The 13,317-nt window shown below is 39.0% G+C and overlaps 1 protein-coding gene across 2 annotated transcripts in view; it reads left to right on the forward strand.

The window, feature by feature from the left end:
• MYBPC3 (myosin binding protein C3) overlaps window positions 1-13,317 on the forward strand; it is a 62,000-nt gene that overhangs the window by 26,546 nt on the left and 22,137 nt on the right. For both annotated transcript variants that reach the window (XM_041426442.1, XM_041426526.1), the window contains 8 exons: window positions 3,376-3,542; window positions 3,924-4,089; window positions 4,995-5,101; window positions 5,418-5,447; window positions 5,625-5,761; window positions 7,246-7,323; window positions 8,440-8,599; window positions 10,569-10,673. In XM_041426442.1, coding sequence (XP_041282376.1) covers window positions 3,376-3,542; window positions 3,924-4,089; window positions 4,995-5,101; window positions 5,418-5,447; window positions 5,625-5,761; window positions 7,246-7,323; window positions 8,440-8,599; window positions 10,569-10,673 — 950 coding nt within the window. The remainder of the gene's footprint in view (window positions 1-3,375; window positions 3,543-3,923; window positions 4,090-4,994; window positions 5,102-5,417; window positions 5,448-5,624; window positions 5,762-7,245; window positions 7,324-8,439; window positions 8,600-10,568; window positions 10,674-13,317) is intronic.

Genomic DNA, 13,317 nt, shown 5'->3' on the forward strand with positions numbered 1-13,317 from the left:
TGACAAGCAGGGCTCATATGCCGCGTCTCACGTGCACTTCATTTCTCACTTCATTTCTCTACCAGATGAAATTCCCTTGTGCTTGTTAACAGCTTCAGGCACATGGTTATCAAGCATTCCCACAATGCCCATTACATTCCTGGAAAGTGCCAACTAATGATCTGCTGTCCCAAAGGAAGGAACTGAGAATGTAAATGGAGTCCAAGAGCTAGTACAGGGTGTGCATTACACTATTAAAGCCACAAGCACAGGGACACACATTCTATTGTTCAGGAACTGCCTGCAGATGCCTGGTCACAAGAGACGGGGACAACCAGATCTGTCCCTCTCAGAACACAGTGCAGCTGCCACACTTTGATCCTGTGCCTTTGAACAACTCCCATACATCTCGCAGAGCTGTTATCTGTGGGATGGGCATTTGATGTGACAAGGGCAAAGCAGCAGCTGTCTCAGCCTGCAATGCAGCAAGTGGTCAGAGAAACTCATCAAATCACTGCAATGGAAAACTGAGCGGTTAGACATTCACACTGTGTTTTGCTGGTTTTGTTGTGTGAGACTCTGTCAACAAATAACTCTTTGGCAACAAAAGGGAACATTTTGGACTGCAGAGAGAAGTGTCCAGGGAAAACTTGAAACACAGTGTGGAGAAAGAGTTCCAGTTTTATGGCTCATTAGGGAAATTATCAACAGTTTAAGCCAAGTAACAGGCACTAACTCAGAGCACCTGTTATAGTTCTTAAATCTTTAAACCCAGGATACAAATCCACAAGCACATGAACAAAGGCAATTATGTGACTTGCACGAGGCAGAAATAAGGGTGAGGCACAGTCATTAGACCAGGGCAGGGAGAATTCATTATGTGGGTCTCTTCAGAGCAATCAGAAATTAATGTTCTCTTGGAAGCTTTCACATTATTACAACTCTTGCAGTACTATGGAAAAGGTTTTTCAAAATTTCAGATGGTCTTGGAAACAAGATAATACTTGAAGGAAAAGACAAAGTACATAGTTTTGATCTAATTTTTCCATCTCTGAATGCTGGATGTACCATCTTATCAGCTCCAAATCAAAAGATACCATGGTAATGTATATTTATAGCAAAAAATCTGTGTGTCCCAATTATCACATAGCACCTCCATCAGTGATATCTCAGAAGACATTAACCAATTAATCCTCAGAATCCAAACAGGAAATAGGAATGCATTTCCAGACAAAGAGGAATTGAGTGGTGAAGTTGAGAACAGATATTTGATCTTGCAGATGTTTGGGACTCGGAAAGACTAAACCACAGCTGACCTGCCTATTACTGCACTAGTTCTGCTTCAAATGTGAGGCTGGGCCAATGACCTATGGTGTTCTGTAAACCAACATTTCTATGACTCTATATAATGTTTCACTTACACTTTAATATCAACAGATTCTTCTGTTTTATAGTTCCAATTGCCAAAAGAAGGCCTGTAATATTACCTTATAGAGGTTTTCTGCTTTTCACAGCAGCAGAGTATTATTTTAAGCCAAATGCTACCTGGAGTTCTGTTTTGAGGTTAAATGCTACAGTATCTATTTGTCACTATACCCCTCTGCAAACTCTCTGCTCATCCACAGGATCAGCAATGTACCAGTCAGTAAAACAAACACAAGTTAAAGACAGTATTCCCCTCCTAGGGATTTAAGACACTAATCATTACAAAAAGACTATTTAGTCAAGATTGCAAGAGAACTCTTTCTTACCAATAGATGAATGGAACATTCAGATATTTTTCATGAGCCCTGTATCAAACTAGACCAGGGAAAATTAAATTTAAAAGTTCAGCTCCAAATGTCTAGGCACAGTGTGTATGCTTGGCTTTGCATTTAGTGACAGCCGCATGATGAACTTTGGGATAAAAGCCCGTTTTCAGAAATTCAGCAAAGGTTTCTGTAATGCATTGTAGCACTTGATCCAGAACTAATTTGCATGAATCACAACAGCCCTAAGAGATCATCTTACACGTTGTCTCAGACTCTTGTCTGAAGAGTAATGAAGAGGAAAGAAAAGGAAACATTATGCTGACAATAATACCAAGTGCTGTGTTTGAAGTGGCTGTTAAAGGCACCCTCTGCTTCCTCCCTCACTAGCGCTGTTCTGTGCCCTAGAAGAGAGGCCAGTCCTTCCCTAAACCAGCCCTAAGTTCCAGAGAGCTCTGCTGTAACAAATAGTCTTGGGGGAGGCATCTGTCGCTATTCTGAAATGCAGGTGCATCAGGAACATCTAAGTCACAAGTTGTAGGATCCTTGTCTCTGCTTGAAGTTTTGATCTTGTGATTTACTTTAGCAGACTCTGACAGAGGTAAAAGGTTTTCTCGTATACCTCTACTTAGAAAATAGAGCCATAGTATTTTTAATGTGTCCCAAGTAGCATTTCAGTTTGCTGTTCTGTAAGCTCATTTGTTAAACCGAATAGTCACTGAGTCACTGGTCACAAAGTCACAAATAAGGGAAATGACAAAAAAGTAGAAAGAATATTTTTACTCTATTAAAAGCACACATATTTTCTATTTACTCTTCCATGCAACCAACTATCAAGTAGAAAACCTTTTTCATTTACAAATTGCAGCAGCATTCAAGTAACAAAACAGAAATATATTCAAGTAATAACAAAAAAATGTAATGCTACAAAATTAGTAAATTGAAGAAGTTACAAGTATTTGCTGTTTATGTTATTTAGGATTAGGAACAGGAAACCTTTGAAACACCTTATGTATTTTTGTATGACCTTGATTAAACAGCGTGAGTCCTCCCTGTGCATTTCCCTTCATGATGACTGGAAATTACAATAATTAAATTTCCTCCTGGGCTAGATGGTGAATCTTAATTTAGTAAAGTCTTAAGTCTACTGTGGCATCCTTGAATGGAAAGAGCTACAAAATCCAAAATTCATTTGAAGCCATCCGAAAATTTTATCCTTTTTCTGATTCCCACAAATCACAGATTTACAACAATTATATTTCACATCAGGAAAATTAAATCTTTTAATATCCCATCAAGTCCCATTTAATTTATGGCTGTTTTTAAGACAGTAAATTCCCTTGGTGTTGTGTGTTTTCAACCCTTTATATCCTACAGCATTTACCATATTTTCGTGTTTATCTATAGCACATAAATAGAAAAAAATCAAATAATTACTTGTGGTGAATTCTCTGGAAACAGAAGGCAAATACCTAGGGAAAATTAATGGTCAAGAGAGAGGCATTCTGGTTGCACTGACATTTGTGCAACAATCCCTTTTTTGCTAAGTTAAAATGCTACAAAGGTTGGATTCACCTTGTGTCTTCCAATCCCTAGTAACATTGAGCTGACTCTTACTCTCCTCTTTCAACACTACTTGGTATTTCAGGGAAAAGGATGGAATTGAACTGACACGAGAAGAAACATTTAAATACCGATTCAAGAAAGATGGAAAAAAACAGTATCTTATTATTAATGAGTCAACCAAGGAGGACAGTGGACACTACACTGTGAAGACCAACGGTGGGGTATCAGTCGCTGAACTGATTGTGCAAGGTAGGCACAGGGAATATCCCAGAACCAGAGAAGCTGAAAAATGAGAGCAGGCTGAAGGTAACCTTCTCCAGATAGTGCAGAGTTTTAGCATAATCCCCCTGACAGGGGAAAAGGAGATGCAATAAGGGGCATAGGTTTGATAATAAAGGCTTCAAGGAGAGCTCAGACCTGTGTGCCGGATATAACAGATACTCTGACAACAACAGGTGCTTAGCTATCAGTCCTGCTAAAGCCCTGCAGGCTGTCTATTTCCCTTCATATTTCCTTCTTCCACAGACAGCTTGTTCAGCCTTTGCCTTTTCTACTCAGTAAATCCACATCATCTACTTACAGAGCTATTCTGATTTTTGATGTGTGTATCAATTATTCTCGTGATATCAGAGAAAAAGCTGGAAGTTTATCAGAGCATTGCAGACCTGACAGTGAAGGCACGTGACCAGGCAGTCTTCAAGTGTGAAGTTTCAGATGAAAACGTGAAAGGAATCTGGCTGAAAAACGGAAAGGAGGTGATCCCAGACGAGAGGATAAAGATCTCCCATATCGGCAGGTCAGTCTTGTTTCAGAAAGCAGCTACAGGCTTGGGAATTGCAGCGCAATCCGTAAGAATTGTTATCTCAGGGGTTAAGAATATAAAGGGAGATTTTGTCCTGGCTCCAGCTAACAGGTAAAAAGGTTAAAAGCTTTTCATATGCAACCAACATTTAGTGATAGACTTGTTTTGGCATGTGTGCAGTCTTTCTGAGTTGGTGCATTTTATATATAGGTCCTCGGTGGTATATCAGCAAAAGAAAATCTTAGTTTTCATTAGGATTACATGGAGTTTTGGTACTCAAAACACATTGTTGAGAACTTTAAAACTAACAGTAGTGTTAAGATAGTATGTGTGAGTAAACCCTACAGAAAAATTAGAACTTTTATTAACATATACAGTTGTGTAATTCTGTGCTCAAGTTTCCTAGCAGGCTAGCTACTAATGGAAATGGAGACCAAGAAGATTCAGCATTAAATACCAGGTGAAGTCCTTCCTGGTACTCTTTTCTGCATTCTGTTTAGAACTTAATACAGGAATGGAGAATCACTTCTTAGTTTGTTTAGTCAGAGTTACTTTTTCACAATTGGATTAACTGAAACCAGTCGGCAGTGTTACAACTGCCCTTGTAATAGCAAAGGGCTGGACTAGAGCAAGGAAAATTCTTCCTCTCTTCAAACTATCTACCTTGACAAAAAAAAAAATCCATTCATAGACAATGTACTGATATGGATTGGCTTTAATACTGAAAGCCGAGCAGTTCACAACCCTGGTTGTTGTTGCCTTGTGTCATGGCAAGGGAAGAAGAAATAAAAATTTCTGTTAGTATCCTACGGCCTGCACCTTGTCTCTCTCTCTCTCGAGCCCTGTTTCTCCTGGGGAGGTAAGGTAAGGGAGTGCAATGTATTTGTTCATGTTTCCAGAATCCATAAGCTAACTATTGAGGATGTAACACCAGAGGACGAGGCTGATTATTCCTTCATTCCTCAAGGATTTGCTTATAACCTTTCTGCTAAGCTTCAGTTTTTGGGTAAGTTATTTTAGAACATGTAATGGGAATTCCACAGGGATAAAATGGTGACATTAATCATAGTTATACCAGGAAAGAGAATGCTGATCTCTTTTCTAATACCTCAGTGTAGGCACATTGCTTTCCCCTGTTATTTTGCATTACCATTATCACGTGGGTTTACAGAGCCTGTTTTTAAATTTATTGCATAAATCTGCTGATTAATATGCCTTATGAAATTTCAATCAGTTTTTAAATTACTTTGTGCAGTGCTATGTAAATTCTGTTTTCTGATTTATTTCTTCTTCCCTGTCTCCTCTTTTCTTTCCTCTCCCAGAGGTCAAGATTGATTTTGTACCAAGAGAAGGTAAGAACAGCAGTCACTAGTCATATGCAAGTAAAAATGCTTTCAATAGCAAAGTAAGTGGAATTTTTTTTTCATTTTTAATTTAATGCATGAATATTCTTTTTCTTTTTTTGTTTCATTTTCCATTCAGAATACTCAAACTATATTTAAAACTTATCTTCTCCATCTTTACTGTAGAACCCCCTAAAATCCACCTTGACTGTCTGGGCCAATCCCCTGACACTATTGTCGTGGTGGCTGGGAACAAACTGAGATTGGATGTTCCTGTATCAGGAGATCCAACACCCACTGTCATTTGGCAGAAAGTAAACAAGGTAATGTGCAACCTGACACAGTGTTTGAGGCAAGTCACAACAGCAAATTTATTTTTTCTTCTCAAATATTACTTTGGTTTACAGTTATTTACAAGTATTTCCATCTTCCTTTCAATTTTATGTTTTTCAACCTCAAGAAAAAAAAATAAATAACTGGACTGCAGCTGCTTGGGACATACCTGGCTTTGTGATTCATCCTGAACTGTTCCTTTTTATGAACTGTTCCCTGGTTTTTCAGTCCGAAAGAAGAAGCTGACTATATATGAGTAGATATATGTAGATGCAGATAGAAGGATACCATAAAAATAAATAGAGAAAAATAAATAAATTATGAGTCATCCTCATCACCTTCACCTGATAGAACGAACATTTTTTGGAGGTGGCATCTTCTTTTTTTAGTCTTTATCAAGGATTCTACCATTTGTGAAGTAAATGTCATCTTAGCAGACTAGTGGCATAAAACTGAATTTCGTATAATAAAAATAGAGGAACTTTGCTATTTACCTTATCAAAGCAATTACAAAACATCAGAGAAAGAATTTAGAAGCTAGACTTAAAATGTTAAGTGAGCTTCCTTTCTGGGTATCTCAAAATATCCCCACCCCTCACCATCTGTGGGCTTTTGAGCTATAACTAGCACAAAACAGAAATATTTTGCATAGCATTCTCCAGCATCATTACACATCCATATGTGTAGATACAGAAAAAATAATATTGCCAATTATGTTAATTCCCCCAATCTCCCATTTCTTCATTATTATGCCGCATTCTTGTTCAGGTTAGCATATCTAATAGCACTCAGAACTTTTTTCCTTCAATGCAGAAATAGTATGGAAACAAATTTATAAAAAGCCAAGAAACTGACTCATCTCTACAGAAGTTTCTGATAAAATGACAATTTGGTATCAGACAAACCTCTATACAGTGTTACTTCTGAGGTGTGAGCGCTCAATCTATGAGGAAAAGCAGCCAGTCTTGATTGAAGGTTGTGTAAAATATACTTACAAATGACATTCCAAACAAAGAGTAGCACAGCCTCAAAAGATGTTGTTCAATGAGTGTTACAGACCTTACTATTTCTGATATTAAAATATTTACATCAATTTATTATCCCATGTTACAGAGAGAAGTAATCCTTATTTTTCTAATTGCACATCTAGAGTAACTAGTACCAGAGGACGCAGACAGGCTCACAATCTGTTACAATAATACTGCAGGAATGTCCTTCTTCTCCCTTTGCTAAGCTGCAGACCTGAGTTTGCTGACTTATCCTTCCCTTAATTCACCGCATTCTGATACTTTTTTCCACTTCTGTTTTTTACTTTGGTTTTGGTAGCTTTCCTTCCCAGCTCTGCTTGCTGCCTAACTTTACTTTTCTCCCACCTTCATATTCAACCCCCCTAACAGACTCTTCTGTCTTGCAGAAACAGCTTTACTGCTCTGCTCAGCCTCAGCTGACTTTTGTGGTTTCTTTGCTTATCTAGAGAAACGACCTACTTCGAAACAATGATGATTCCATGACTCCCTCAGAAAACAGCAGTGATTTAAATACTGATAATAAGGTAAGTTCCTTATTATTTATGCAACCACACAAGTATTCTTAGTGTTTTCCAGATAAAAGGTCATACTCAAAAGGAAATAACATTTAAGTCAGTAGATATTAAAAATCAAACATCACATCAAGCCCACTATCCTGCCTCACAGTGGTAATTAATTACCAGACACCTGCTGGGCACAAGAGATCTGGTGAACAATTTTAGACTAAGAAGCTGATTGAGAAAGTCTTTCTAATCACCATCACATGGTGACTGGGTTACAATGAATCAAAGCAGTTATTTGAAAACTCTTTTAGATTTATTTGTGGTGATTTTTTCCCTCAGTAACCTGTAAGCTTCAATAATAACTAGAACAAAATCTTACAGGACACATGGAAAGGTGAAAGCAGGTCAAGAGAGTGGATGGACAATAAAGAAGTGAAACTGGACTCACTTTGCAGCAACTTCCATTTTTCACATAAATTACTTCTCTCTTGATAGAGTAAAAAACATTTTACAGTTACTATACAGCAATAAACCATTTTCAGGGTCAGGATCCCGTTGCACTAATCACTATTTGGACATGTATTCTTTCTAGTGACTCCTGTTCTAAATCTAAAGATACATTGGCACATAAGGAAGAAAGGAGTGCATTACATATGTACAATTAAATTGTGGTCATTTTGTTTAGATTTTAGCAAAAAGTAGGAAGTTTCCCCGTATAACATTATTTAGTGGCAGAAATCACACTGATGCCATTAACAGTTACAAGAATCTTATTTTAATTTAGCCAGTAGCCAACTATTATCCCTTAAACTCTTCACAGTGATGCTAGCAGCTGTTCTAGGTAGGAATTTCTGGAAGTACTCAGTAACTTAGAAAAATAACTGGGTGTGTGTAACTAGTGGTGAATCCCAACAAACTGCAGACTTCCAGAATCAATTTTCCCAAATGTTATTTATGTGAGCCAACCAGTCTATATTTTCTCTCTTCTACATACAAAAAGAACTTAAAACATTTTATGGCTTTTCAATAATTATTGTAATATTCAATGATTTGTAGTTTTTCACCAGCTTACAGACTCATCAGGCTGTCCCTGGCACAACCTGCAATGATTTTATATGTCCCTTTCACTGCCCACAGCTCCTGGTTGAATCTGAAGGCAGAGTCCGTGTGGAGATGCATGAAGACCATTGTGTCTTCATCATTGAAGGGGCAGAAAAAGAGGATGAGGGAGTTTACAGAGTTATACTTAAGAATCCAGTTGGAGAAGATAAGGCTGATATCACAGTCAAAGTTATTGGTAAGTGAAGGAAAGAAACAGCCAGAGCATGAAAGAATCTTGAGTCTGCTGAAACACACCCTTCTCAAAAAGTCTAAAAGTCTCTCTGATACAAGTTCTGACTTTAGGTTTACAAAAATGGGAAAGGATAATAAAGAGAGGAACATTATCAATCATAAATTCAGCAGAAGTATTTTTTCAGAGGTGAAAAGAGAAGAACTCCCAGTAGTAATCAATGTATTCCCTGGTTCAGGTGATTCTATCATTTTACAGATGACAATCCATTCTGAAGTACATGCTTCATGCTTGTCAGAAATAAGAAAAGCTTTTATTCATTTTGTCGTGGGTTATGTTTTTAAGCAGAGATTATTTCCTTCCATAAGCAGTAAATGGTTAATGGAATAAAGAAACATAATGTATCTGATAGAAGATGAACAGATTGACAGACTCTTCAATGAGTCACAAAAGACCTGGGAGAGATATAATTTTGAGTCAGTCAGTTTTATAAATTTTTCATAATATTTAATTTGCTGATACCCTGACACACGTAACAAAAGAACAAGTAATAAGCAAATCAGAAATGATAAAAGAAAATTACTTTCACCTACAGTATTAAAATTTAGAATTGCTTGGTAAATACTAAGTTTCCTTCCATCTTTTATAAATATTAAATCAGGATATTTACTATTAATATCTCTAAAGTGACATAATATGTGAGACATGCAGTAGTATTTTATAAAATTTATTCCAGAGAAAATAGGAAACCCTGGAGCAAGTCTCATCTTACAGAACAGAATTACCTCACATTTTTGCAAAAATTTTATTATGTCTGGGAAGAAAAAGAGAGCTGAATAATCAATTATATTTAAAGGAAATCAGCCTAACAAAGAAGCATCAAAGAGCAGGATTCCCTTTAGACTAAGTTAATACATTCTGGTTGTACCTATTGTTGCTATCTGACAAAGCTGTATCACAGAATCAGAAAATAAATTTGGCTGGAAAAGATTTCTGACCTCATCAAATCCAACTCCACCATGTCAACTAGATCAGGCATTGACTGCCACATCTAGTCTTTACATAAACACCTCCAGGGCTGGTGACTGCCTGGGTGGCCCATTCCAAAATCTAATCATGCTTTCTGTGAAGAATTTCTTCCTAACGTCTAACCTAAACCTCTCCTGGTCCAGCTTAAGCCTGGGTCCTCTCACCCTGTCTCTGGTTGCCTGGGAGAAGAGGCCAAAACCCTACTGGCCACACCCTCCTTTCGGGGAGGTGTAGAGAGCACTAAGGTCACCCTGAGCCTCCTTTTCTCCAGGTTGAACACCCCCAGCTCCCTCAGCTGCTCCTCACAGGACTTGTGCTCCAGAAACTTCCCCAGCTCCATTGCCCTTCTCTGGATGTGCTCCAGCCCCTCTGTGTCCTTCTTGTAGTGAGGAGCCCAAAACCAGACACAGCACTCGAGGTGTGGCTTCACCAGTGCCCAGTACAGGGTGACAATTCCTGCCCTGCTCCTGCTGGCCACACTGTTGCTGATCCAGGCCAGGATGCCATTGGCCTTCTTGGCCACCTGGGCACTGCTGGCTCACGTTCAGCCATGGTTCACCAGCACCCCCAGGTCCTTTTCCACTCGACCACATTCCAGACACTCTTCCTGCAGCCCGTAGTGCTGGAGGAGGGTGTTGTTGCCAAAGTGCAGCACCCAGCACTTCATGCTGTTGAACATTGTGCCATTGGCCCTAGCCCATGATCCAGCCTATCCTGGTCCCTGTGCAGAGCCCTCCTGCCCCCCGGCAAATCAACACTCTGACCCAACTTGGTGTCATCCATGAATTTGCTAAAGATATTAAACAGGACTGGGCCCAACACTGATTCCTGGGGGACACCACTACATCAATACCACACAGGGAAAAAAGTGTTAAAAATATTTAATTTACTCGCATAAAGAAATTGAAACAATAAAAACTCTCATTCATTCTCACCCTTTCTTCAGATGTTCCTGACCCTCCAGAAGCTCCCACAATCAGCAACATTGGAGAAGATTACTGTACCGTGCATTGGCAACCCCCTAAATACGATGGTGGGCAACCTGTACTTGGTAAGAGTCCAAAGACATGAAGTCCCCTGCAGCTTGGCATATATTTTGTGCTGTTCCTTTGAAATGGCGCAGAAGGATTCTCTGTTTAAACATAAGGAAGGCTGACCCCAGGTAGGAGCCACTGTGATGCACTGAACCTTCAAACCGGCCCAGGGTCTGGCGCTCCAAGTCTGAGCAGAGAGTGCCCCCTGCCTGTGCGATTTGGGTCAGAGAAGTGTTTCAGCAAACAAGTTCTCGAAGCACGAAAAGGTGAGAAGAAAAATAGCTAAAGCGAACTATCATCATTCAAGACTGAAATTTTAAGTCAGTATACAGGCCTTTGTACTTACCTAGGAATATCCAAACAGATCTGTGGCCACCTCAGTCATCAACTCCAGACATCTGCCATCTCAGGCACTCATGCAATATATGTTTTATAGTGGAAAACTACTTCATAATTTTACTTCATATAAAACAATTGGTCATAAAATAGTTTCAATCATTTTAGTGACCTTAAAGTCGGTACTAAAAACTAGAGTTCAAAGTTATCATGTGATGCAGGAAATGAGCAGGCACAATCAAGATTATCGCTGACACCATGTTAAGTTCTGCACAGAGCATGGTGAGTTTTAGATAGAAATCTCTGTGATCCTCAGAAGAAAAACAAAATAATGCAGGGTCTTGACCAATTTTAGGGGAAAAAATTCCTCTGGAGTCCATATCTAGCAATTTGTTTAATAAAAATCTCTGGAACTTGAGTTTCTTTGAAAAAAATATACATTGAAAGCTATATGGACTCCCAGGTGATGCCAGAGCTAGAAATGTCTAAAATTCTTTTAATCCCCTGAATAGTATGGAATAGAGAAGTTTGTACTTGCATTTGGATTTTTGGACTTCATTCATTTCCACAAGATGTTTCACTTAAATCAAAGAATCTACCTGTGCAGGAATAAACAAGATATTGCTGGGCCAGTGCTTTGTGGTTTCATCAGTTTTGACAGGAAGCAAGCAAGAAGTCAAAATATTACATGCAAAGACATTTACCATGTACCATTTACCAGTAGTCGTGCCCTTACCACAGGCAACCTCCACCTCACTGACTATACAAAGCCTATGATTTTGTTTTGTAGGGTTTTCAGGGCACATATTTTGAAAAGTTCTTTACTTTGTTTTCACTGTCAAAGGAAGGATTTTTTTGAAGTTCCAGTAACAACCCCTGGCACTACCTGAGGAGGTTCCTTCTGGTAGCACAGGGCTGCACTACTGCTAGAGCTCCAATAAAACACCTGCAGCAGGGGGAGAGGAAAAGCCAAGATGCAGCACTACCCATTCAAAAAGAGCTTTAAAAGCAAGTTAAGGAGGCAGGGGGGAAAAGGCATATTCATTCTCATCTGTCTTCATATTGTTACAGATGGCTTTGTAGGCAGTCAGATACAGTCTTTATTAGCTGCATCCAACAGATATAAAAAAGAAATTCACACCCCATCTTCACCTTTCCTGCGGTTTTTTGTGCTTTTTGTATTATTAAAACAGTATCTTTAACTCTCACGCATTTGGTGCATTTGGGGAAATAATCTGCTTTACCAAATGTCACCAATACAACCAGCATTGCCATTTTACCTCCTTTCTGCCTTTTTTTTTTTTAATTGCAAACCTCTTCATTTTGACTCTTATGTGCTTAACACTGGTTATCTATAACAGCAAAAAACCCCAGAAACTGAGTTGATGAAACTACTCTCAGTCTCCTAGACCCTGCTGAAGAGAGAAAAAAACAGGAACATACCAAAAGAACCATAGGTTCATCGCTTTCAGCATTTAACTCTGAAAGCTACTGAAAACAATATGTCAGGAGTACATCTTTATGCATTTAAAGTGATGATACAACCTGTCAGCTTAAAGATACCATCACTGTTCTTTTCCCAGAACATTCTGCAGACTCCCATGCTCTTCTTGCATTTCAGCACTGACAGGAAAGGCTGCATGGTGTCTGTGCCTACAGCATGCCAGCAAATCAAATGTGCCTGTCGTTCTCCTTATCCCTGGAGACACCTTAAGGGTGAATCATCCTTCCCAGGTATACCAAAGGGATCTCTGCAGGTTTGATAGCCATGACCTTGATGAGCAGCAGGGACTGAATCACTCTCCTGCATGGCTCAATAGCAAGTCCTTGCTACAGACTTACACTATTGCAGCTGCCCCCTGTTACAGACATCTGTACAGGCCTCTGCACTCCATGGGCAGGAGCACACCCACAAAACACACTCAGATACACGGCATGTCCACATGACTATTCTCTGATATTCTTTCTATAGTTAAAAAATGAACCGTTTCATAGCAAAATTTGTTTGAAATCACATCCAACCACTCTATCTGCAACACAGAGAAGCAGCAGAAATTTAATATAGCTAAATAGAAAGAAACAGTTCAGTAGTCCTTTGTAGCAGGTCAGCTGGAAAATATTTGACATCTATGTTTCCAATATGATATACAACCTTCCTCCATATTAAGCATTAAGAATCACAGATTCCATTCCCAGTTTTGGGAAATGAGAAGTTTATATTTTATACTGATAATCCAGCCTCACTAAGTCATTCTGGAAAACAGCATGGTAGTGTAGTAAAGGCTATGGATGCTCTGTAGAAGTGCTAAGACATGGGTTCCAGGC

This window comes from Onychostruthus taczanowskii, unplaced genomic scaffold, assembly GCF_017590055.1.
Source record: "Onychostruthus taczanowskii isolate IOZ18803 unplaced genomic scaffold, ASM1759005v1 scaffold1, whole genome shotgun sequence".
Taxonomy (NCBI): Eukaryota; Metazoa; Chordata; class Aves; order Passeriformes; family Passeridae; genus Onychostruthus; species Onychostruthus taczanowskii.